This window comes from Colletotrichum fioriniae (assembly GCF_027942845.1).
Source record: "Colletotrichum fioriniae strain IMI 355084 chromosome Unknown scaffold_3, whole genome shotgun sequence".
NCBI lineage: Eukaryota > Fungi > Ascomycota > Sordariomycetes > Glomerellales > Glomerellaceae > Colletotrichum > Colletotrichum fioriniae.
This window is the reverse complement of record NW_027076839.1, coordinates 2,776,115-2,800,838: the sequence shown is the minus strand read 5'-3', so window position 1 is coordinate 2,800,838 and position 24,724 is coordinate 2,776,115. Positions and strand designations below refer to the sequence as shown.

The 24,724-nt window shown below is 54.0% G+C and overlaps 6 protein-coding genes across 6 annotated transcripts; 1 reads left to right on the top strand and 5 right to left on the bottom strand.

Annotated features, from left to right (window-relative positions):
• Positions 1–525: 525 nt before the first annotated feature.
• N0V96_003652 (uncharacterized protein) lies at positions 526–5,896 on the bottom strand (the record flags this gene model as incomplete). The annotated part of the gene is made up of 2 exons (XM_065756896.1): positions 526–718; positions 843–5,896. 2 exons carry the CDS (start codon positions 5,894–5,896, stop codon positions 526–528), a joined length of 5,247 nt encoding a protein of 1,748 aa, XP_065614663.1.
• Positions 5,897–7,158: 1,262 nt separating this feature from the next.
• SEC16_2 (vesicle coat component) lies at positions 7,159–10,091 on the bottom strand (the record flags this gene model as incomplete). Its single annotated transcript, XM_065756895.1, has 2 exons — positions 7,159–7,727; positions 7,787–10,091. 2 exons carry the CDS (start codon positions 10,089–10,091, stop codon positions 7,159–7,161), a joined length of 2,874 nt encoding a protein of 957 aa, XP_065614662.1.
• A 229-nt stretch (positions 10,092–10,320) lies between these two features.
• SEC16_1 (vesicle coat component) lies at positions 10,321–13,089 on the bottom strand (the record flags this gene model as incomplete). Its single annotated transcript, XM_065756894.1, has 1 exon — positions 10,321–13,089. The coding sequence occupies one exon, from the start codon at positions 13,087–13,089 to the stop codon at positions 10,321–10,323; it is 2,769 nt and encodes a 922-aa protein (XP_065614661.1).
• Positions 13,090–14,816: 1,727 nt separating this feature from the next.
• Positions 14,817–18,895, top strand: NEO1 (putative aminophospholipid-translocase; the record flags this gene model as incomplete). The annotated part of the gene is made up of 3 exons (XM_053190700.2): positions 14,817–18,254; positions 18,313–18,722; positions 18,778–18,895. 3 exons carry the CDS (start codon positions 14,817–14,819, stop codon positions 18,893–18,895), a joined length of 3,966 nt encoding a protein of 1,321 aa, XP_053052109.2.
• Positions 18,896–19,266: 371 nt separating this feature from the next.
• On the bottom strand, positions 19,267–20,883 carry CYC2 (mitochondrial peripheral inner membrane protein; the record flags this gene model as incomplete). The annotated part of the gene is made up of 1 exon (XM_065756893.1): positions 19,267–20,883. The coding sequence occupies one exon, from the start codon at positions 20,881–20,883 to the stop codon at positions 19,267–19,269; it is 1,617 nt and encodes a 538-aa protein (XP_065614660.1).
• Positions 20,884–22,741: 1,858 nt separating this feature from the next.
• On the bottom strand, positions 22,742–24,260 carry AIM32 (Altered inheritance of mitochondria protein 32; the record flags this gene model as incomplete). Its single annotated transcript, XM_053190702.2, has 2 exons — positions 22,742–23,494; positions 23,784–24,260. 2 exons carry the CDS (start codon positions 24,258–24,260, stop codon positions 22,742–22,744), a joined length of 1,230 nt encoding a protein of 409 aa, XP_053052111.2.
• Positions 24,261–24,724: the final 464 nt, after the last annotated feature.

The following is a 24,724-nucleotide window of genomic DNA, read 5'->3' as shown; positions in this document are numbered from 1 at the left end:
GCACTTGTCTAAAACAGATGGTGTTGACTATGGCTGGCTTTGTTTGTACAGTCAGTAATGCAGTACGTTGATCCATAACAAAGATGTAAGAGTACACTGCAAAACATCGAATTCTCACCTAGATCGATCCGGGGACGAACTCAGAAGCTTGGTCGACTTGAACACTTCGGGTGCCGTGACTTAGAGTGAGGGAATAAATAAAGAGCAATCACGGACTTCTTCTTGGCTACCAATTAGCAGGACGGTCCCAACTGGGCCGTACCAACACGTGAGGGGGATGCATGATAAACGAGGCTGCCTGCCACCAGCCAATGAATGGGGAGATAAATCCATGTTCTAATGTAGGCACGATATGTACCAATCGATTCCCTCATAGTGCTACCAAAAACTCCAGTAATGCTATAAATGACATGATGAAAGCGGCAACGCCATGAAGCGCACGAGAGGAGGGATCTATGTCTGGGAAGTAATATGACCAAGGCGATGCCGGACTGTTGACCGCGCCTTGTGTCGTCTAAACGACTTCTAGTCAAACAAAGTGTAATGGGAGTTCCCCGGCGCCTGTCTGTTACTCTCATTGTAGGACGGGGGCGGCTGTGCCTGCGGTTGAGACTGCGAGGGCGCAGCGGGGAGGGCAGGGCGGGCGGCAGCAGCCTGCTGAGTCCACTGAGCCGTCTTGACCACCATCTTGGCGAAGTACTGCTGAATGAACGACTCACTGTGATATGTTAGCTCATGTTTGGAGGTCCTCGGGGCAAGAAATCACTAACGTATAGTAGCTGTGGTCCGAATTATGAGGTTGGACCAGGTTGTGCGCAAGCTCATGAGCCAACACTACCCACCACCACACAGCCGCCTCGGCCTTTGCTTCGCCACTCTGGGTCTTGAGGATCTTTTCCGCATGGAGCTGCAAGAAGAAACGCAAATTGCAGAAGACACTGCCGTTGCTATTAAAAGCAATCGTCGAGCCAGACTCGTCGTAAAAGATGTGAAGAACGCGAGGTGAAAGAGAGTAAACACAACCGACCTCACTGAGAAGACCAGCAAACGCGTTGATGGGGCCGTGATTCCTTGAGAGAAATTGAGCCGAATCAATGGACAGGTTCTTGGAGACAAAGACTTTCATACTGTTCGATGCCTCTGCCGCGAAAACGATATTCTGCGCGGGCGTGCTGTCACAGTAAGTGGCCTGTTCCTTCACTTCGTTGACGCTTGGTGGCGAGAACACGCTGTTGGAGTCATGAGCCCTGGTAGAGTTGATGGCGTTGAGCAAGTTCTGCCCCACGGTCGCTGGATTGGTCACACGGCCATCATCGGGTTTCTTCTCTGTGCCGCTGCTGGGTTGGTTCGTGATGCTTTGTGACTGCGGCTGACTCTCAGGAGGATTGTCCATAAACTTTTGAAGCTGGTCCTGCGCTTCATCATTCTCGTTAGCATCGAAGCCAAACCGACGAGTCAGGTTCGAGAAGAGCCCCTTGCTCTTCCGCGACTGCTGTGGAGGAGGCGATCGATGAGCCTCTTCGGGACTGTCGTTCCCGAAAGAGCCCGGCATAACCGGATCTGGTGTCTTTGCGGTTTGTCGAGCAGCCTCAGCAGCCTTTGCTTGCTGGCTCCATTCTTTCTCTTTCTCTTGTATCCGCTTCTGTTCAGCCTCCAGTGCCTTGCGACGCTCCTCCTCGGCAACTCTTGCCTCGGCCTGCTTGGCACGAAGGATTCGATCGACATTGTATCCTCTGGCTCTCAAGGCGTAGAGGTCGAGGTTAAGGAAGGGCTCGAAAAACAGATAGGCCTGCTGGTTTGGCCGTGACAGGAGAAGCTGGCAGATGGCCTGACCAACCTGATACATGTCAGGCTTCTCCTCAGCTGCGACGTAGAGGATCCAACTGGAGCCCGACTGAGCGCTGGCGGCGGATCTCTTTTCCGTGTGAGATTGGCTGTGGCCCCTAAGTGAACGACGAAGTGCGACCGAGCGAACGAGTTCAACACGCAGGCTCTTCTCCAACCACTTGGCATCATGTTTGATGTAGTCCCGTCGGTAGTTTGCATACTCGTGAAGGAAGATTTTGGACCGCTCAAGAACATGTTTCCGCAGAGCAGCTGCCCGGTCTTGCTTATCCGCGTGAGGCCCAATTCTTACTTCCTCTTCCACTAGCGAGCTCAACGTCTGAGCGCCAAGCTGATGGTAGAATTCCTCGATCACTTCCTCTTCGGGCGCAGTGATCAAGTAGTCCTTGAACAAACGGTAACTAATGATGTCGTCCAAGATGACGATTCGATTTGCAGTAGCCAGCTGGTACTGCTTGATAGGGGCATCGTCGTCGTCCACTTCAATAAGCTTTTCCTTGGATGGCGGCGATGGGATTTCCTTGGCTGCGAGTAAGAAGGGAGAGCTCTTCATCTTGCGAATAAGCTCCTTGTCCTTCTTCAACGTCGGCATGTTCTCTGCTAAAGACTTCAGAAGAGCGAGGTACTTATCCGGGCTCTGAAGAATGCTGAGAAGTCGTGCAGGTTCGGTGCAGGCTAGATTTGCTATCTCTGGCTTGCTTGGTTCCTCCTTTGCTCCACACTTGTAGAGGAATGTGTTCGCATTCGTCCCGAAGTCGACGAAATCGAAAATGTTACCGTAGGTCGCCGAAGTGCCCAGGTAGCATCGCTTGGGGCTGAGGTGGGTGACATAAGAGCCACTCTTCTCGCCTGAATCACGAGCCTGTCGTGTTACGGGAACAATGGGTGCATCACGCAACTTGGATAAGCTGCCCTCTCCAAGATCGCTGTTACGAAGGGCGAAATACTCAAAGAGAGTGATGGCCATTTGTTGATCCTGAGGTGGCTTGGCCAGCAGGCGAGACACACACTCCGTAATGGGAGGGTCTCTAACCACCCCAAACTTGTTGGCATGCACGTGAAGATCTTTCTTCAAGATGTCGAATCCCAGGATTGCGGCACGCTCGTTGGTGAAGCAAGCCGAAGGCGTGACCAACTTGCTGCCCTTCTGAATGGGCAAGAAAGCCTTGCGACTATCAGCGAGATTGAAGGCTCCATAGCCGTTGAGGTGATGGTTTGCAATGAAATAGGTCATAGCGGACGTTCTGAGCTCAGCATCTGTAGAAGCCATCATGTTGACCATTTCAATCACAGAAGGGTATGGTCGCAGGCCTAGGATGGCCAGGAATCGACCCTCGGGGCTGTTGGCTCTATAGCTTCCGGGCGGACCAGGCCATTGTAACACAGGCAGCCGAAGAGTTCTAAGTGTATCCTTTGGCTCGAAAAGCTCCGAGACCTTGTACAGTTCAGTTGTGCCTTTGGTCGGCTCCATTCCTTTCGCCCCATCTTCTGCCGGACAGAAACGAGTATCCTTAAGCTTCGTCATGTCGGCGGCGGGGATATCATCCTTGACTGAGGCAAGATACTTGATGAGCTCCATGTGACTCCATCTCTGCGCACCCTCGGCCGAGGGGCTCAACAATCTTGAAAAAATGGTATCGAGGTCGACCGTTTTGCGCACTCCGATTGCCGAAAGAAACTTGTCTTTCAGGCCTTGGCAGCCTTGGATGATGGGCAGATCATCAAAAAGCTTGACGGTGGGGAAGAACGAGTCGGTTGGCTTCTTCATACCCGTCTTTGTCGGCATAACAGTATGAGCCTGGAGCAGAGTGATGATCACTGACTTGGAACTTTGGCTGATGTTGTCCCAGTTCTTGGAGAGTACCGTAAGAACCTGAACGGCAAACTTTGGAGATTTTTTCAGGTTTTGCTCGTCAGACCTGCTTGATCCCAACTCCAGCAGGAAACGCAACCATGGCACGACTTCCAGAGGCTCCCAACCAAGAGCTTGCAGCTCAGCAGCAGAACAATGGTTGGTGTACGCCATAGGTATAGTGCGCGGGGGAATCGGAAGATTCGCTGGAATCTTGTTCGGCAACTGATAATTGGTAATGGAACCAAGAGCAATGATATCGCCTTGGTCGCTGCCATCTTCAGTGACCGTGGCAACAGCCACATCCAGAAGGCGAGCTTTGCTGGGAGGGTCCAGTTCTCCGCTAAGTGCCTTTTTACCGGCCCAGGCAATGAAGTTGATGAGCTGTTCTTTGTTCATTGCCTTGGTTTCCAGCTCTGTCCGCACGTCATCAACAGTGATTGGGCTGATGAGTCCAAAGTCCATTAGCTTCCTGACGAAAGCATTCTCCATGAGCTCTCGAGGTACGACAGGGATGGTGTCGACGAACTTGCTGAGCTCGTCAGAGCCAAGTCGAACCTTCGTGCTGGACAAAACACCTCTGGAAGAAAATATCTCAATGGAAGCCTTCTTGAAGGCTGTCCAGAATGCTTCCTCGAGAATCTGGGACACTTGACCGCTTGGTGTAGAATCAGCGAAAGTGAATGTCTTGAGGATGTGTAGTGCTTCAGGTAATAGCTTGGCGAGATCTTCTGCGCCAATCTTTGTCGCAGCTCCAACTACATTCTTGACTTTGGAGTCAAGGTCGCTCATCTCGTTAATGAAAGCAAGTCTTGTCATGATACCAGCCGCCCGGAGCATCTCGATGTTCCACGTCCTAACCCATCGTGCATTGAGGTCAATAGCCTCACGCTCAACCGTAGGAATGACTGATTGCGCCGAGATGTGCATGCCGGCACCGGTTGTCTGCGTTGTGGGAAACCCAATAAAGATACGGCCACCGGGCTTCTTGCTGGGCAAAACTGAAGCGAACACGTCCACGGACTTTGAGATGGTGGCCGAGCGTGAACTCTCTGAAGCCATGGTCTCATCATAGGACGAGGTGAGAATGGCTAGCTTCGTGGTCTTTGGTGGTGGTTTCTTTGTCGCGCGCTCCAATTCCGTCGCGAACGAAGTTGATACGCTGGTCTTGACCCAGGCGGTTGTCACTCGCAAGAAGATGGTTGAAGTAGAGAGTTTGGTCACGTCCTCACTAATCTCCTCCTGAGCAGCTGCCTCTTCTCTCTGTTGTCTCCCCTTTACAGTGACCTGCGATGCTGAGGAAGTCAACCTCGAGAAGAAGCTCCTCAGTGAGGGCACTTCGGATCCAGCGCCATATGTGTCGGCTGACTTGGCGGCCGCCGCAGCCTTTGGCTTCCAGCCAGCGGCACTCATGACAGCCGCATCGATCTGAGTGCTGGTTCGCTCGACTGATTTGACCTGCATCAAACCCTCTCGTGTCCGCGTCTCAATATCTCTCGGAATGGGTACGTCGAGACTGGGCGAGGTCTTCTTGTGAAGATCCAGGATCTTGTAGTCGTCGATCCAGAACTCGACATGTTGCAGAGCGACGAATGTCAAACTGGTGGCGAGAAACTGACTGACAGACAATAGGTTCGGTAGAGGAGTGGTGGTATTCCGGTAGTCGAGGACAAAGGTGGTGTCGCCGCTACTCTGTTCTTCGGGGAGAGTGGACTTCTTGGTGAAGAGTGCATTCCCTTTCCAGTAGAATGCCATGGCCTCGTTGCCAGAGCTCACAAAGGGCTCTTCGCAGTCGGCAAAGACGCTGTAGAAGCCGACACCGAAGGCACCAATCTTTGTCTCATCGGGGTTTCCCTCAGCGATCCTCTTCAATCTTCCCCAGTCGGTCTTAGTAAAGGGCTGGCCGTCGTTCGCCACAACGAGTCGACGCAGTGTGTGGTTCGCGATAACATGCTTGAGAAGTTCGGATCGGTTGGTGGTGGCGGGTAGCGGAATTGAAGTCGAGGGCAGCGTTTCCCACTTGACCTTGACAGTTGTTGCTTGGGCGTCGGCGGCATTCTGGATCAGCTCTCGCAACGTCGTCCATTCGCCCGAGTATCTGGCAAGAACCTTGTCGATCAAGGCTCTAGTGTCAACGGTGACGGCCTCCTCCTCCTCGCCGCCTTGCAAAGCGGCAGCTTTCAGCCGCGAATAGTCCATCGTAGGGTGCTGGTCGGGATTATCAAGGCGTGCATGCGATCATGGTCGAGTACGTCGAGTACTTCGGGTGTTCGCTGGGGCTTAAAAGAGGTAATCAGACAAAAGGCGGGGAAAACTTAGGAAGCTGAGGAATCGAAAGGTAGAGAACGCGGTGTGGAAGGAAGAATTATGTAGGGGAGAGGTGGGAGGCGAGGTGGGAGGTGAAAGAAGTGAGGTCGCTGGGTCGGTACGTAAGTAGGCAGCAAGTGGTGGCGATGACGGGTATCTCAAAAGGTGAGGTCGGTCCGTCGGTTGACGTTGAAGAGAGGTAAGAAAGGCTGAGACGCACGTTTCGCTCATGCAACAAGCACACCAAAAGAGGACAACGAAATATGGGCTTCAACGATGGGCCTTCAAAACGCCCCGAGCACCTGAATTAAGCTCAAATCCACTGATGACATTCCAGAAGAACAAAAGGGTAGAGGAAAGAGAAAACGCCAGGTCGTTAGCTCAGGTCCGTTTCGATGTCACCAGCTCAGTGTTAGGTTCCCTTCAGATGGACGCGCCGTTGCTACAGTGCTGCGTTGTACCTGGACCGGGCAGGCGGTGGGCACCTAGAGGCTAGAGACTGGGCCTGAAGTGACGGGACAGGAAGGTTTGGGGCTTCCAGGCTGCCGCCGACTTACCGTCTTTTGCCCCTCGGCCAATCACATAATCTATTGATAAGACTTCTTTATCGCTACCCTTGCACCCTGGCGTACCTGGATCCTTACAGGACCCTGCAGCTCTTGCACCTGCCAGGCTGCCACCCGCAACTTGCAAGACCCGTTAAGTCCGTACCTTAGGTACCTTGGGTAATACCTTATGTCTCACCTCACCTTACTTGAGAAGGTGCCCAGGCGAATTCGGATAAGGTGAGGCATCGATATGTCACTCGATAGGTTAGATGCAAGACCGCCAGAACAACGTTAACGAGAGTACTGGGAATATTTCGACGACCCTGCAAAGCCACAAGTGTAAATGTACTGGATTGCGTTTGACAGCGGCTGGTTGTAACCATCTTCACCGCATCATGGTGTAAAGTACAATCAGCGACAGCCAAGTAACAGAAAAACGTCTCGTTGCCCATTTCGCATAGAGGATGCCCCAGGCACCGAGGTCCCTCACAACTATTAAAATGCTTTTATGTGTGAAACTCTATAATACAACATATCGATGCTGGCTCAGGTATGCCGGCCTCGCTCGCTTGTGCATTTCGAAATTGGAATCTTCGTGTATCATCTTTACTTGGCCATAACGTCCACGTACCGCCCGCCCTTCTTCGCCTTCTTCGCACCCGGCTTTCGGGGACCAGCCGCGCTAATCAAGTCGTCGATGCTGCTGGCATTGCTCATACTTGTTGCCGGTCGGCTGGGAGGAGCGCTGGGAGGTCCTCCAACACTGTTATTCGATACGGAACGCATCATGCTCGGCGGTCGTGGTCCTGGTGGCACCCCCAGACTTTCGTTGGACGCAGCGTGGGCGAGTGCCGGACCAGGCGGCCCTCCAGGGGGGGCACTTGCGCGGCCCATGGGAGGGGTCATAGTGCGTGGCGGAGGTGGTGTTCCCGTGTTGGATCTTGAAGCGCCCTTTGGCGGCGGTGGTGTTGCCGTCTTTGCCTGTGTCGCTTCGGCCCCTCCCTTCTTGTTCACCCAGCGCTTCAGGTCAGGGTCGTACACGAAGCTGCTGGATTCACCAAGATTGGCCTTGACGGGCTTGTTGCCCTGCTGCTGGGGATCCGGACTAGCTTCCTTCTTGCCTCCGAACCAGCTGCCGAAGCCCCATCCCTTCTTGGACTGTTGCTGTGCTGCCGCTCGCTTGGCTATTATGTGTTAGTGTTGCCAGAATGCAAGGAAGATTTGCTTTGCTTACCGTCTTCTTCTGCCGCCTTCTTGAACATTTCTTCGTTCTCCTTGTCCTTCTCAGACTTCCCCTTCTCTTGGGGCTTAAGTGCCTTGAGAGCGGGGATATCATCGTCGTCGTCGTCATCCATGAAACTCTTGGGCTTCGGCCTTGACTCTCCCTCATCATCCTGTTCGGGCTCAGGATTGTACGAAGGAGGCTCGTAGCCGTACGGCTGGAACGTAGGCGGTTCGTACCCACCGCCCTCAGTGGGCTCTGCAGATTGTGATTGAGGCTTATCGTTTGACATTGACGGAGGCTCGTATCCGTAAGATGGCGGCTGGTAGCCTGAGCTGGCCAGGTTGTTGTCTGGCTGCTGACTGTCCTCCGCCGCCTCCTGGCTCTGAACCTCCACAGACGGGACGGTGGTGGCCTGGCTACCATACGGCTCATATCCCTGGTATGCAGGCTTGGTTGGCGACTGCATAGGAGAGTTCTGAACGGCTCCTGACAATAACTGGGCGGAAGCAGCTGTGTCTTGGCCACCGCCATACATAGGTGGAGTATAACCTTGAGATGGCGCTGACGCATTCTGAGGCATGTATCCGCCATTGGAGTACCCGAGTTGGGAGTCCATCGACGTTCGTGGCTCATAGGGACTGCGGGAATATTCGTTGGATGAGCGGCCGACCGAAGCCGGGCCTGGTGTGTAACCAGCGCCGGGTTCGTAGGAGCTTGATAGAGGTGTTTGGGACGGTCCTGGCGCGTATCGAGAGGCGGCTCTCGTAGCAGGGATGGGAACCGCAGCAGGAGGAGATCCGACTGGGAGGCTGGTGGCACCAGTTCCGTACATAGGCTCGAAGTTTGATACAGAAGGTGATCTGCTGATGGTAGGAGTGCCTCCTGCCAGCCGGGCAAATGGTCCAGATTCAGCACCGCCCTCGCCAGATGCGCCAGCAGCAGAGCCGTCGTTTTCGTCGCCAGCAACAAACTTATTAAATCGGCTCCAAACTGTATCTGAAACCTTGTTCATGCTAGGCTTGGAAATCCAGGACGATGATTCTTCCTTGGGAGCCTGCCTGAGCCTCGTTCGCAAGTTCTCTACAGCAGTCTCCAGGATCGGGTGGTGGTAGTTCGACCTCTTGGTCTGGGCGTTGATGGAGCTGGCGATTGCCTCGCAATATTGCAAGGCCTTGTCTCGAAGCCCATATTCAGCCAGAGTCATTGCGTGCTGAAGCTTGTACGCAGCCAAGTGCGGCACACCGACAGTCAAAGTAGGGCCTCCCGCGAGTGACAGACCGTACTCGTAGACCTCACTCAGCAGTAGAGCCTCCGTCTCCTTGGCAAATTGCTCTCCTTGAGTCTTGTGATCAGCGCCAACGAGGACGAAGTTCGAAGCAGGGTCGTCAAGGCCTCCAAAGACTGTGGCCTTCCTGGCAAACAAGAAGCAGATATGTGCGGCTTCAGCTCGTCCATAGGAAGACAACAAGTTGCCGAGTGCATTCAAGGCACGAATGTCGTCAGTACTACGGTTGCTCAGGACTAATCCCAAAGTCTCTCGCCACTTGTCGAGTCCCTCGGTGGCATCCTTGGTCGAACCGCTGGCCGAGGTCGTATTGACAAGCTGGAATCCAGCCCGAGCGTGAGCTGGAACTAGCTCGTCAACACAGTCGTCAAAGTTACCCGAGAGAACCTTGTAAAGCGCAGCAATAGACTCGTTGGCGTGTCCGGGGTAGTTGACCTCTTTTCTGACGAATTCCTGGGCCACTTGCTTGTAGAGATCTGGGGATACAGTGTTGGAAATCAACATGGCATGGCCCCAAAGCCTCTTGTCAGCTGCTTCCCATACCGCTTTTTCGCGATCGCCAGCCAGGAGATGCTTCCGGATTTGATCCATGGTAGACGAGTCCACCACCTCCGCTTTCATCTGAGTTGAAGATGATTCTTGGAGAGCGTCGGCGCCGAGACCAGCACCATAGCCAAGCGTACCCTCGTTGGCGTTGGCATCGAGGCCAGGGGCCAAAACATCTCGCACAGCCTTATCCACGGCGGTGGTGCCTTCCAAGACGCCGTCATGCTCGACAAAAACCCTCAAAATCTTCCAGAGCAGCAATCGCTCAATCGCACGCTTATGCTCGTGAGAAAGCTGAGGTTGGAAAGAAACTTCAGGTAGTTCCTTTTCCAATGTGTCAATGCCTGAGCTCAACCAAGCGATTGTTTCCTTCTTCTTTGACTTTCCACGCAGCGGCCCAGGGAACTTTGCCAGCCTCTCTTCGAGCGGCTGAGTGTCCTTGATATGCTTAACGTGTACCTCTCCTGGGCTGCGAATGATCATGGGGGCGGTTTGCCCCATACCATAACGCGGCACATTCTTGGGGAAGGAAGTGACCATGGTTCCGCCAACACCCCATGAGATGATTGGTGAGCCTTTCCATCTTTGCAAAGAATCATTTTCGCGACCGTCAGTTGGCGCAACCCAGTTGAAGGTTTGCGAGGGGCCCCGGGGCCGAGAGACGGGGGCATTTACAGGTTGGAAACTTCTAGTTGCTCGAGGAGACGTTGGGCTATGGACCGAGGTCGGCCGAGGCACGGGCTGAGACTGTGGGCGTGCTCCTTGAGAGGATCCTGGTGACTGGGTTTGGGATCTCGGTGGCGGAGCATACCTGTTGTCGGGGGGGTGAATCGTGAAGGGCGGCTTGTGGCAGGTAGTTAGACGTGGACCTCTTTGGAGGTGACAACGTTGAGTGCATAGAGGGCCCATGGGATGACGGCGGCGGTGTCTGCCGCGCGACGATTGGCGGCGCCGGGCTATAGCGGGACTCAGCAGGCACACCGTTTGCAGGCTGAGCTGAATATGAAGTCTTCGCATCGTCCTCTTCCTCAACCTCTCGAGTAGTAGGCAGTGATGGAACTCTCCTTGGCTCAAGGCTGTAGCTAGACCTGCGGTCAGGTTGAGGGTGATCCCCATTAGTCGCAGCCGCCTCACGCGAGACCTCAAAATGAGCCAACGGACTAGACGTTCTAGGCAAGTGCGGCAGAACAGTGGGAGGCGTAGTAGCCGCATGGAAAGCGGGTACGGGAGGCCTTGCGGCTGTAGGCGCTGGTGAATATCTACTTGCGGCCGGCGGGCGGTTCGTCCCATTGGTATTCGGTGCCGACGGAGGGGCGGGAGAGTACCTGGCGTTGCCTGGAATCCCAGGGACCTGTTGTTGCGTCGTCTGAGGCGCATAGTGATTCACACGCTCACCAGGCACCAAGTGTGGAATTCCACCCGAAAGCGAACGATTCATGCCAGGAGGCGACAACATGGGCGGTGATAATGGTGACGGAGCAAGCTGAGCCTGGTTTTGAGGCTGAAGAGGTTCAGGCGGTCCAGCCAAAGCAGGAGAACCTACTCGGTAGCTCTGTCGAGAGGCCGATCGTGGTTTTGAAGCCATGGGCAGCTCCTCAAAGAAACTGTCCTTATTCCGAAGCATAGGTACGGGCTTTCCTGCCGGCGGAGGCTGCCCAGAGTGACTTGATGTAGGGGGCGAGGCGCTCGAGGTAGCAGCTCTTGGTGGCGGCGGTGTGGGAGCTTGTATGCTAGAGCTACGCGGAGGAGGCCCCGACGATGGCCCCGTTGAAGGGCTTTGCGGCAGTTGGTTCGTGCTAGCCCTCTTTTTCGGAACAACGACTTCCATGGGAAGATCGTAAGGAGACGTATACCCGCCTTTGGATTGCGCTGCAAAACTCTGGGCCTTGACAGGCTCAGGGCGCGTTTGCTGCGCGTTATAAGGAGTGGCTGACTGGGTGCGCTGGGCAGCGTAAGGGGCCACCGCTGGAGCAAATGGAGTGGCCGCATTCTGAGGCTGGTAGGGCGACGGCACTGCTGGCGCAGTCGGCGCGTAAGGGGAGGAAGAAGCTTGGTGAGAGGCAACGGTAGGAGTATATCGGTTCTGTTGTCCAGCGGATTGAATGACCGACGCCGGGGCCGTAGCGGTTGGCAGGTCATCATCGTCGTCTAGGAAGCCCTCGTCATCGCTACCAAAGAATGCCGATGGATCGACAGGCTTAGACTCGCCGGCCTCGTCGAGTGACTCGTCCAGAAGAAAATCTTCTCCGTCATCATCTGCGAAAGCTTGTTCCCATTTAGCAGCAAGATCGTCAGCTGGCTTTGCTCCAGCATCTTCGGATTGGATAGGCTCTGCAGGCTCCTCCGTCGATTTGGTGATCTCATCAACGTCTTCATCCTCTTCAAGCATTTCGCCCAGCGTATCAGCTCTCGACAGTGTATTGTTATTCATGTCGCCCATAACTTGCATCGTCGATTTTCGCTCCAATGGATGGTTCCCGCTAAAGTCAGGGAAGTCGTCATTGTTGGAGTTCTGGATCTGGCTGAAGAAGTCATCCTCACCTGCCACTTCGTCTCCGAAGCTGGCAAGTTTCTGTTCGGGCTGCGAAACTTCTCCATTGGACTCAGAGTGGGGAATGAGAGGAACCCCTTCCTCATAGCGCGAGCCAAGGTCCTCCTGCTCAGTAAAGGTAGCATCACGGCCGACATAATGCTGGTCATCTTGCGGTTCCTCATTGTCGAAGCCGTTTTCAAAGTCGTTTGCGACATGATTCGTCTCTTCGAAAGCACCATTGTCGAAGTGTTCAGGCGCACTCTCGATTTCATGAATCAAGTCCTCGGCTTGGTTTGACGGAAGAGGCTGTTCCGTGCCAGGGACGGCTGCCGATACTCCACTGGCAGGCGGAACAGGCGGGAATGAGTTTGTTCTTTCGTTCGGTGGCATGAACTTGAAAGGATCAGTGTCGGTTCGGGACAGGGTCCATTCCGTATCATGGTCATCGTCCCAGTTGACCTCGTGGGAGACAGTTCGAGTGAAGGAGTTGGTACTAGTGTGGCCCAAGGTGGGTGCGGATGGCTTGGGTTCGTCGGCCACAGCTTGCGGCTGCGGAGCAAGATCGTTGGCCGGTTCGGTGGAGGGAAAGGAATTCGATTCTGATTCGGCAGCTGTGGTCGAAGTTGAAGGTTCTTTGGGGCCGTCGTCGCTCTCGGCCGGGGCATGTGACACTGGTCTCTCGAAGACAGGCCAATCATCTGAAGCATCTTGGCTATCGTGCTCGGCGAGCCAAGGACTGCTTTGTTCCTCTGGCTGACTCTGCAGCTGTGTCGCTTGTGATAGGGGTGTAGGCTCGACATCTTCAGCAAGCTGGCTGTGAAAGGGAGGAGCCGATGGTGAGTCGTGGGTTTCTGCGCTCCAGGGAACCTGAGTTTCTCTAGTTGCATGGCCACTAGCATCGTTGGGCATGAATGCCGGATGCCAGGAGGCGTTCGCGGTGGAATCCATGGTGTTTATCTAATTAGGTCGAATCATGCGGGTTTGCGATGTGGCTAGATCGAAGGCTCGGGGAAACAGCTGGGTCGTTGGTGGTCAGCACGAGACACGATGCGCGAGTCCAGGGGATTGGCGTCGCATAACGCGACGACAAGGTCGGGGGGACAAGTTGAGCGTAAGAGTTGGGTAGAGAAGCCGAGAAGGACGGAGCGAAACCTACATGTACAAGAGAAGCAGAGGTCTAGATAGAATACACATCGACAAACTCCATAGTGAGCTTCAGAGTTTGTGGGTCGAAGGTGAAGATTACAGATGCAAAGGTGGTTTTTTTGCTGGATGGGGGAGAAAGTCTAATGAGCCAAAAGGCATGAAGAAGCATGAGGTGGCCGTGGCTCAAGGTGCAACTGCAAGCTGGCAGGTACGACGAAAGGTATAGGTGGTCTAGCGCGGTACATGCAGCATGTATTTTTGGGTGCGTTAAATGTGGCAAGGTACATGCATGTCTTCAAGGCTCGTGAGGTATCAATGTATCTGTACGGAAATGGCTGCTCTCCAAAAAAAACAAACCACGAGTCCGTCACCTCAGTGCTGCACTGCTGTCCTGGCTGGAATGGTCCACCCAGTCACAGGTCCAGAATCGGGGCCGATTCCGTCATTCCGCCTTCCAAAAGGGGCCACCTCAGAGGTTCAGTCGAACAACTGCGCGGGCTTGCGGCCACATCAGAGACCCGAGGATCCTCCGGGTGCGGCACTGACAGTCTGACAATGACACAAGTGATGACTGAGGTGACATTGATTGTCGTTCCGAGGCACCGTTTCCATGTCAATTAATAGAGGTGGCCAGTCTGGAATGGAATGTGTCACCAATTCACTAGGGAACCGTTTGAAAGAGGTGAGGTGGCATAAGCTACAGGTATCAATATAACGAGAGAATTATTAAGTATCCTGAGGACCTGAGACGACTTTCAGAAGAAAGAAACACGAGGGGGAAAAAAAGACCCGGCTAGGAAGTGTTCTTTACATCAAACATGCGAGCTACCTTACCAAGTTACCAGAGATACTCAACCTGTGTCCCTTCAGGAAACCCAGGGGGCCTATCCTTACATGCGAAAAAGAAGATACTTTGTCGAGATCTGTGAGATGAACTGCTCCCCGCTATAAGGAGGGACAGCTTACATCTGCACCCGCGGCCACCACATCTACCTTATCCGTAAACACCGTTTGCCCACGGCCCCGGGGGTGTTCGGGCAGCGAATTTACAGTGCACTAAAGGCCACGCGGCTGCCTCCGTCACTTAAAGTGCCCCCCGTGTCACCCCTGGAATACCTCCACTACTTACTGAGGTGAAAACTGGATACTGCTCGGACAGCACCCGCCCAATGAGATCGGCTCAGCCTTTCCAGGCGACCTCATTCACGCTTCTAAGCCTCCAAGTCTCCAGGCCTCTCTCGGCATGCTTGCGACAACGGTGTACTTGTCCTAAACACCACGACCCTTCGGCGCCCAACCTGTTCATCGCAAAATCTCAACGCCACCGGCGTGACTGGACGGTACAGCTTCCCGTTGCGTACACTTGAGCGCTCGCGCCATCCTCTTACCCTTTCCTACCGAAGCTATCCGATGCAGCTCTCCGAGCAACAGCACAGGCACCCTCGAACGAACTCTATCACGACTTCCCGCACTGCGGCATCTGCCTAAAAAGTTGCTCTTTGCATATACCTCCTCCCAATGCGGGCGGGATGCCTTCTCCAACCTCCTATCGTTCCGCGGACCCGCCAGGCTCCCCAGGGAATGATTCCGATTCAGACCTCGATCTCGACATCCAGGAGCTCGACCCTGCCACAACCACAACCGATCGCACTTCTGGTCTCCTCAGACACGACCGCCAGACCACCGAACATCGATCGCCACGTATAGCACTGCGAAATCTACGCATGGGGGGCTCACGCCGAGCCGGACAAAAGGCCAGGGGGTATGGTCAACTCGGCCAGGACCGTGATGGCACCAGCGAGGATGCCGAAGCACTTCTCGGCGAACCCGGAAGCTCTTCATCACGATATAGGGATGGGTCCGCTGGTGCAGGCTCCGACGACGACTCCCCTCTCCTACCTGGCGGCTCGCCTCCAAGGCGTCGATCCTTCGCCGGAGACAGATTCGAGCGACTTACCTCGAGCATAAGACTACCGAGCTTCATGTCGAATTCAGGGGCGCAAGAACCGGACAAGGACGATGCCCAGGACCAAGACGAAGACGATCCATCGAGCGCCCGTCTCATTGCCGTAGGGTCCTCCCAAGCGACGAGATTCCCGCCGAACCTGATATCGAACGCCAAGTACACAGCCCTTACGTTTCTGCCCGTTACTCTGTACAACGAGTTTTCCTTCTTCTTCAACATGTACTTCTTGCTCGTGGCTTTATCGCAAGCGATTCCTCCACTACGGATTGGTTACCTTACGACTTACGTGGCGCCTTTGGCATTTGTACTCTTCATTACCATGGGAAAGGAGGCGTACGACGATATCGAAAGACGAAGAAGAGACAACGAGGCCAACGCAGAGGCATACACCGTCTTGTCCTTCGATGAGCCGGGCCGCGGCATGGCATCGGCACAGCGGACACACAAGAGGCTCAAGTCGGATTCCATGAGGAAGAAGGGTAAAACCTCAGGGGCCTTGAGAGACAGACTCTCGGATATACAAGAGGAAGAGGAACGGGCTGAGGGAGAAGGGTCTGTCGCCCAGCCATCCTCGTCTGTCTGTGAGGTCAGCCGTAAGTCGCGCGACCTTAAAGTCGGCGATGTCCTTGTTCTAGGCAAGGGTCAACGAGTCCCTGCCGACGTTGTGATCTTGAAGTGCATCACGTCGGAAACAACTACAGAGACGCCCGTGATGGAGGTGATCGCGGAAGAAGAGTCGTTACTGGTTGATGCCGAGGAGGATCAATCGAAAGCCCCACAGATTTCCGATACCAAGGGAAAAGAACCTGAGAGCAACGACGTTGGCGGCGGTGCCGCTGGCGAAACATTCATCCGAACTGATCAACTCGACGGAGAAACGGATTGGAAGTTGCGCCTGGCATCCCCCCTGACGCAAAATTTGACAACGGAGGAGTTTGTCCGCCTACGGGTAACGGGAGGCAAGCCGGACAGAAAGGTCAACGAGTTTATTGGCACGGTCGAACTGCTACCCAGTAAACGTGATGCCCAAAGCCAGCAAGGAGCGCTCAATGGAGATGAAGGCAACTCGGCCCCTTTGTCGATAGACAACACGGCCTGGGCGAACACAGTCATCGCCTCGAACGCCACTACTCTTGCTGTCATCATGTACACGGGGCCTCAGACGAGGTCAGCGCTGTCGACTGCGCCTTCACGATCCAAGACCGGGCTTTTGGAGTATGAAATCAACTCGCTTACCAAGATTTTGTGCGCTTTAACTTTGGCGCTTTCCATCATCCTTGTGGCGCTGGAAGGTTTCGAAAACACCAAAGAGAATGTTTGGTATATCAAGATTATGCGATTTCTCATTCTCTTCTCGACTATTGTGCCCATCAGTCTGCGCGTCAACCTCGACATGGGCAAGAGCGCTTACTCCTGGTTCATTCAACGAGACCCCGGCATTGCTGGAGCTGTTGTACGGACGAGTACGATTCCGGAAGATCTGGGAAGAATTGAGTATCTTCTCAGTGATAAAACTGGCACATTGACTCAGAACGAGATGGAGATGAAGAAGATACATGTCGGCACCGTTTCCTATGCTAACGAGGCCATGGATGAAGTTACATCATATGTAAAGCAAGGATTCCACATTCAAGCTACGACTGACCCTTCGTCGCACACCATGTTGATCACGCCTTCTTCGACATTTGCCAATGCGTCAAACGTGGGTGCAACTCGCACAAGGAGAGAAATTGGCACCCGCGTCCGAGACGTGGTTCTCGCTCTAGCTCTATGCCACAACGTGACGCCAACAACAGAGGAGGAAGACGGAAAGACCATCGTGTCTTACCAGGCTTCGTCCCCTGACGAGATCGCTATCGTTCGCTGGACTGAATCTGTCGGACTTCGCCTCGCCTATCGAGATCGCACTAGCATGATTCTCGAGTCGACGGAGAACGGTCGTGAGATTGTGCGCGTGCGTATTCTTGACGTCTTCCCCTTCACGTCCGAGGGTAAGCGCATGGGCATCATTGTTCAGTTCTTCGATCAGACTCAGTCGACGGTGCCGAACCTCGCCAACAGCGAAATCTGGTTCTATCAAAAGGGTGCTGACACAGTCATGAGCCCCATTGTGGCTGAGAACGACTGGCTTGACGAAGAAACCTCCAACATGGCTCGAGAGGGCCTGCGTACACTTGTGGTTGGCCGCAAGCGCTTGTCTTACGAGCAGTACAAGGAGTTTACCGGCAGCTATCAAGCAGCTTCATTAGCTATCGCTGGGCGAGACGCTGGTATGCAACGTGTTGTGGCTCAATACCTTGAGCGCGATCTAGAGCTTCTCGGCGTCACTGGCGTAGAAGACAAGCTGCAAAAGGATGTCAAGCCATCTTTGGAGCTTCTGAGGAACGCAGGCATCAAGATTTGGATGTTGACTGGTGACAAGGTCGAAACAGCTCGATGCGTCGCCGTCAGCTCCAAGCTTGTCGCTCGTGGCCAGTACATCTACACAGTTTCCAAGCTCAAGAAGAAGGATAACGCGCAAGATCACCTCGATTTCCTTCGTGGCAAGACGGATTCTTGTCTCTTGATCGACGGCGAGAGTCTGGCCCTCTTCCTCACCCACTTCAGGATCGAATTCGTCTCCGTGGCTGTGCAACTCCCGACGGTTGTTGCATGTCGATGCTCGCCCACGCAGAAAGCCGAGGTTGCCAAGCTGATTAGGGAGTACACCAAAAAGAGGGTCTGCTGTATTGGTGACGGAGGCAACGATGTTTCCATGATTCAAGCAGCAGACGTTGGTGTTGGTATTGTGGGCAAAGAAGGTCGACAAGCTAGTCTGGCAGCAGACTTCTCGATTGAGCAGTTCTACCACCTGACTAAATTGCTGGTCTGGCACGGGCGCAACAGTTACAAGCGCAGTGCTAAGCTCGCTCAGTTTGTCATCCATCGTGGATTGATTATTGCGGTCTGCCAGACGATGTACAGTATTGCCATCAAGTTCGAGCCCGATGGTCTCTACAAGGTATGTTGACTCCTGATGATTGTACACATGCATTTTGGTTGCTAATCTTTACTCGTAGGATTGGCTTCTCGTCGGATATTCTACCGTGTATACTGCATTCCCCGTTCTCTCTCTCGTCCTTGATAAGGATGTGGACGAAAACTTGGCAAACTTGTACCCGGAACTGTATAAAGAGCTCACTTCCGGCCGCTCCCTGTCTTATCGTACCTTTTTCGTTTGGGTTGCTGTTTCGATCTATCAAGGCTGTACTATCCAAGGTCTGTCACAGCTCTTGACTGAAGTCGACGGACCCAAGATGGTGGCGGTTTCATACACCGTCCTAGTTCTCAACGAGCTTCTCATGGTCGCCATCGAGATCACGACGTGGCACCCTGCCATGATCATCTCCATTGTTGGCACGTTTCTCATCTTCGTCGGCTCCGTGCCGTTCCTTGGTGGTTACTTTGATCTCCAATTCATCATCACTTTGTAAGTCATCTTGCGGCCATGCTTCATGAGAATTCAATAGACTAACACGATGCAGGGGATTCATCTGGCGCGTCATCGCCATCGCGGCGATATCTCTCATCCCACCCTATGCGGTGAAGCTTATCAGGAGGACGATGAAGCCGCCCTCGTATAGAAAAGTGCAGAGCACGTAGAAAAGGCACCAGCGTGTTGTGTTGTCGTTGTTGTATGAGATCTTCTTTGTATCTATCTTCAAAGCTCTGTGTTAGGGCGTCTGGGATCGGTGTCAGCGAACGGATCCGCGGCCATTCAAAGGGAACGGCCACTGCGGTTTTTGCATTATTAGGCGGAGTTTGACGGGAGGGGCCTGGGAAACTTTTTTTCTCCACCTGTTGTACGGTATTGTTTGGATGGAACCTTCGACAGCCCAGAAGAATTAGACAGCGTTATCGAAATTTGAGTTTATCGGGCAACATCCTGCTCCCTTTTTACATCAATGTGGTTTACATGGCTTCGCTCTATGGGATGATATACAAGAACTTCCCACTCTAGTGAGGTTTTACTCTTACAACTTGAGAACAATCCAGTCCTTCAAGATATCCGGGTTCCGCCTCTGCATCGCGCCCAACATACCCCCCACAGGCCCTTGCAGCTGCCCACCGTCCCGCCACAGCTTGGCGCCCGCGTACGCTTGCACAAACCCCTCGGGCCCGGAAACCACAAAGAGGTTCTTGCCCCGCGGCGCGGCGTCGTCGGCGGAGCAAGCGCAGTCGTCCTGCTTGAAGAGGCTTCTCTTCCCGGCGTTGGGCGCGCCGTCGACCATGCCGAAGTGTGCTGTCTGGGAATGGAATTTACAGCCTTCAACGGCGTGGGTCGGCGTCGTACCAGCAGAGGTCCTGGGGGAGGATTGGAGAGTGAGCGCCGCGGCGAGGTCTGCTTCGCGGACGGCGGTGCCTTCTTGGTCTACTACCACGCGGACGTCGAGCCTGTCGCCGTACTTTACTTTGAGGGCGAGGAGGTCTCTGCTTATGGGCGAGGGGGCGGCGAGTGTATCTGCGGAGAGGAGGGCCTCGGCTTGGGATCCGGGGGCGTTTTTGGGTGATGATGAGAAGGGGTTCCACCAGCTCCCGGACGACGACGATGATGACGGCTTCACCTGTGACGGCACGGCGTGGCCCCCGGCCAGCTGCTCCCGAATCTCATCGCGGCTCCTGACGGCCCAGAAGATGGTCATGGACGGTCCGTCTGCGAGCGGGAGAACGGCGTGCGCTGCTTGTAGTGCGCTGGCGATGCCCGTTCCGCCCGCGAGAAACACAACGCGGTCGCCTCGTTTGCCTAAGCGGGAGCGGAGGTCGAATTCGCCGTGTGGGCCGCGGAGTTCAACTTTATCGCCCTTTGTTGCGGTGCCGTCTGATGATGAAGAAGAGGAAGAAGGGGGTGCTAGACGGCTTAGGTACGTCGAGACTTCACCCCCTCGCACAGCACGAACGTAGAGGCGGAGAGTATCCTCGTCATATGAGGAGCCCGGGATAGGGGGCAGGGGAGTGTACTCCCTCGCGACCTGGATCTGGGGCTGCTTCACCTCCACGCACCAGAGGTCGAAGATGTCCCAGAGGGAGGATACGCTCGCGACGTTGCTGCTGGAGTGGGACGGCGGTGCCTTGAGGGTTAGGATGAAGGAGGTCGGGGAGACCTGCTCGCGGGCGACGACGTCGAAGGGGATGAATTTGCGGGCTGGGCCGAGGGCTGTTTGCTCGGCTGGGTCGTTGGATTGGGGCGTGGAGGGGAAGAGCCATTGAGCGTCCCACGCTATGCCGCCTACTGCTAGGAGGAGGAGGACGGGGAGGTAGCGGGGGCTTATGAAGGTGGAGGATTTCCGTTTGGGTGGGCGATGGGGATGGGGGACGGTGGTGGAAGTCGTCGTTGACTTAAGGCGATGGTGACGTGTGGTTGAGGAGGAGAGTGCGGGTGGTGATGTTGGTGTCGTTCGCCGGTTCGTCCAGGCTGAAAAGTGACGTGACAGTTGTGTTGGATGCAGTGAAGTTAATGCCGGTGTCGTTGACCGGGATGCAGCTGCGGCGGCCGGAATGGCACGGAGCTGAGATCGGATGTGGATGAGAGAGCGCCCGGCGATCGGCCGGAGAGCCGCACCGCCGGCAGAGACGAAGGTAGAAGCCCCCATCAGTTTCTCGGCACCACCTGATCTGATTGGGAGTAGAGACTTTCTGAACAAATTGGCGCGTAGCTTCTCCAATAATCTCTTTCGAAAACGAGGTGCAGTGGATGGTGATGAAAGTCTATGATGAATGCTCCAAGTGGGCTAGTTCCGCTGGGCGAAACTGGTATGCGCGCGGTCACGTGAGTCGCTTGTTTTACTGTGGTCAAGAAACACTTATACACCCGGGATTGATGGACACATATGTTCGACATTGTCTCGACGTCGTCAACACTTGATTGAATTGAAATCTGGATTGAGGTAATTTGGGGGTACTACTTCGTCGTTGGATTTTACAGTGCACTCGGAGAAATCCTATGTAAAGGCGACTCAAAACCAGAAATCACATCAGCTTCCTCAAAGTAAGTGGTACTTAACTATGCAGCATTCAAAAACCCGTTGCAAATAGTATGCTACCCAGCGTAGAGCGGAAAGATGCACAGGCTCCGAATGGCTTCTCTTTCTCAATCTTCATGATACGTAAGTTGGTACATTGGTAGCGATTAGAACGATCTCTTTGCCGTCTCTGACCGGCTTATGGGGTTGCTGTTTTTTGGGGAAGACACTTTACTAGGTCTTTTGGCTCAACTTCCAGTCCGCAGGAGCTCCATATCAACTACTGAGAATGTGGTACCTGATAACCCGCTATCGCACTGCTGTAGGTAGGTGTAAGTGATCTCATGAGTTCACACACTGAATCTCGCAATCCAGCTCAGCCACGCTCTCAAATCACAAGATCAGAGCGTATAAATCCGTCTGTAAATGAAGGTGGCCGACTGTCTATTATCCACCGGCCTGACGAACCTTGGAGCCGATTTACTGATTGAAGGCGGTTGTGATGTGTGAAAGTTTGCAACTCTGTGACAGAGGGCCTAAGCAGAGATCACCAACCTCAAATTCAAAAGTGTCGCCCCTCTCTCCTCGGTGTTTAAAGACATTTGTACTCACGAATACGTACACAGGGGCGAGTAACTATAGGGGGAAGAGGGGAAGTTGGTTCTGAAAAGTTATAGTTTAGACAGTCTTAACGTGTTTTTACAGCCTTGGTCATTGTGCTTCTTGGTATTCTTTTATTATTATTTCTGTTAGAGCTTATCGTAGTAGGACTTCGACGTTTTTGTTCGTGTCGGTAATTTTTTTCTTAACGCCATGGCCCTAAATTAGCATTTCCCAAAGACTGACTGCGGGCTGATTGTGCTTTGGAGCAAGTCAAAGCTTACCATGGCTTCTAAAGTTTATCGTTGTGACCAGTTCAAGCCAATTGAACAATCTCATACCACTCTTCATGACCTTACACTACTCTTCATGGCCTCACATCACTCTTATAGCCTTATATTACCCTTTACGGTCTCATATCACTCCTTACGGCGTTACCAAAGAATATTTACCCACGAATACGTTCGGGGACACGAGTGTCGTAGCGTGAAGGACGCCTCGATCTTGCTCGATAACAGCCACCGTCCTTGGGCTCCAGAACTGGCATCAAGTATAACGACCTCTCTGCCCTGGAGCGCAAGGAACTGCGTCTTCCTCTACCTTAATGAAGCCAGAAAACTATCTTTGTGCGAAGGTATGGAGGAGGGGTCGAGAGCCTTGGTTGTATAGCATCTGAGTATCTCGTAGGCGGTCTTGATGATGAAAGTGTGTACTCTCAAAGTCTCTCAATGCGAATCTTGAAAGTCTGTGTCTGCGATACTCGAGCCTCTATCAAGTCTGAGAATTTCAAAACACCCTAGTGCCATCGTGGAGATGTCCCCCACTCTATGTTATGATACAAGCAACTCTTACACTCTTCCAGCTTCATCACACAAACACATACACTCTATCAGAGTCTGATAATCTTTCTATCCTCGTCAATACCACCCCGAAACATGTCAGCAACGACTCGGCCCCCGAGAACCGTCTCGTTGACGATGCCCTCAACGTGCTTCGGCTCAACCCGACCATACCAGATCCCCTTTCCAGCCAGAGGATGCTTCTCCCCGTTAGCCATAAGCTGCCCGGGCGGGATATAGATGATGATGTTCCCCGCAAACTTGTGACCGCCAATATGGCTAATCAACCCAACCCTCGCCGACATCTTCTGATACCCCCTCTCATCACCATCGCTCTCAGTAGACGCCTCAGGCGCCGTAATCCTCCCAGTCTCCTCACCACTCTCATCAACCACAACAGGCCCCCTCAAAACACCGACCCCAACCCCCTCAAACCTCCTCTCAAACTCGTCCCTCAACACGGGCCCCATGACGCCGCACCGCATATCCCGCCCGCCGTGCCCGCAAATCAACACCAGCACCTCCTCCACGTCCCGGACCCCGTACAGCAGCGACCGGTATGCCTCTTTACGCGTCAGCCGGTCCCGGTGGATCGGCGACAGGCTCCCGTCGTGCATCTTGTGCAGCTTCTCAGGGAGTAGGTAGCCCTTTGCGAGCGCCTGGACGCTATCGAAGCTGACGCGTGGCAGAAACGGCACGTACTTGAAGCTCGGGAGGAGGTAGGCGCTCGTGGTCTGCAGCTCGCTCCGCTTTGGTACGGAAGATGGGAAGGAGGCGTTTAGGGTTGAGATGTTGTGCCAGGGCTGTTGTTTTGGCGGGAGGTTTCACTTACCGTCAGCCCAAGGTGTTCTCATACAAATCTCATATCAAAGTTCACAAGAGAGACAAAGGCGGGATTTGTATAGCAACAGGACACATGGCTACTGACAACCCAGACGGCAGTTTTGCTGGCAGACTATGCTGGACCTCAGAAATTCAGGAGGCATGTACACTTGTACATGCGTTCCAAGGCTCGACTGCTCCCAAAGCAAAAAAGAGCAGAAGAATAAAAAAAAATGAATGAAAAAAAAAATTGTCGAGAAGAAAACTTACATCGCTATACTCCCCCCCGCGGCCAAACAACTCCTTCAAATCCGCCGCGAGGTTATCCCCGCTATTCTCCTCCTCGATCCTCGACACCCAATCGTCCTGCCCCGTGCACACGAGCACCTGCTCGGCATACCCCGAGACGACGCCGTTGAGCGGGCTCTTGAAGTCAATGTCCAAGCCCTCGGGCATCGCCGGCGTCGCGGCGCACTCGCACGTCGGCGACGGACATGTCGGGACGAGCTCGAACGGCGGGGGAGGCGCCGATGGCCTGCTTGCCTGCGGTCTTGCTTTCGACTTTGGCGAGGACGATGATGACGATGTTGAGGATGACCAGAAGCTCACGCTGGTGGTGAAGGTGCGCTGCTGCTGCTGTCGCCGCGTCGGTAGCGATGACGTTGATGACGACACTGACGGGGATGAGGTGGCCGCCGCGCGATGGCCTCGCGCGAGACGCGGTGCGGCTCTTGCTATCGAATGCATCATGTCCCTTTGGATATCTGATGTACGGATACGTCTCTTCGCCAATATAACGCCAAGTGTGTACTCTTTACTATGCCGGGATTCCGACGAGATGCTGGGCGTGTACCAGAAGGGGGGTGGGTGGCGTCGTAACCGCCAACACCTAACTCAGGCAGAGCCGCGATCGACGTCACCAATCAAACAGAAAGAGAGAGAAAAAAAAAATTGGGACTATTGTCATCAAAGCTACGGATACCCCGTACGATGAACAATACGACAAATTTCCGCGGGATCGTAAAAAAGGTGCCCCAGAGAGGAGAATGCGAACTTTGCAAGCTGAGGCGCAGATTGGTAATTGGCAATTGCAGACAGGTATCCATAGCTCTCGGTAGTTGGTCACTCAAAAAAAGAAGAGTCAAGGCTCCCCTGCGCCGCCCCTCTCCTCGGCGCTCGCTGCGGACCTTGGCCCCGGCGCCGAGCGGGAG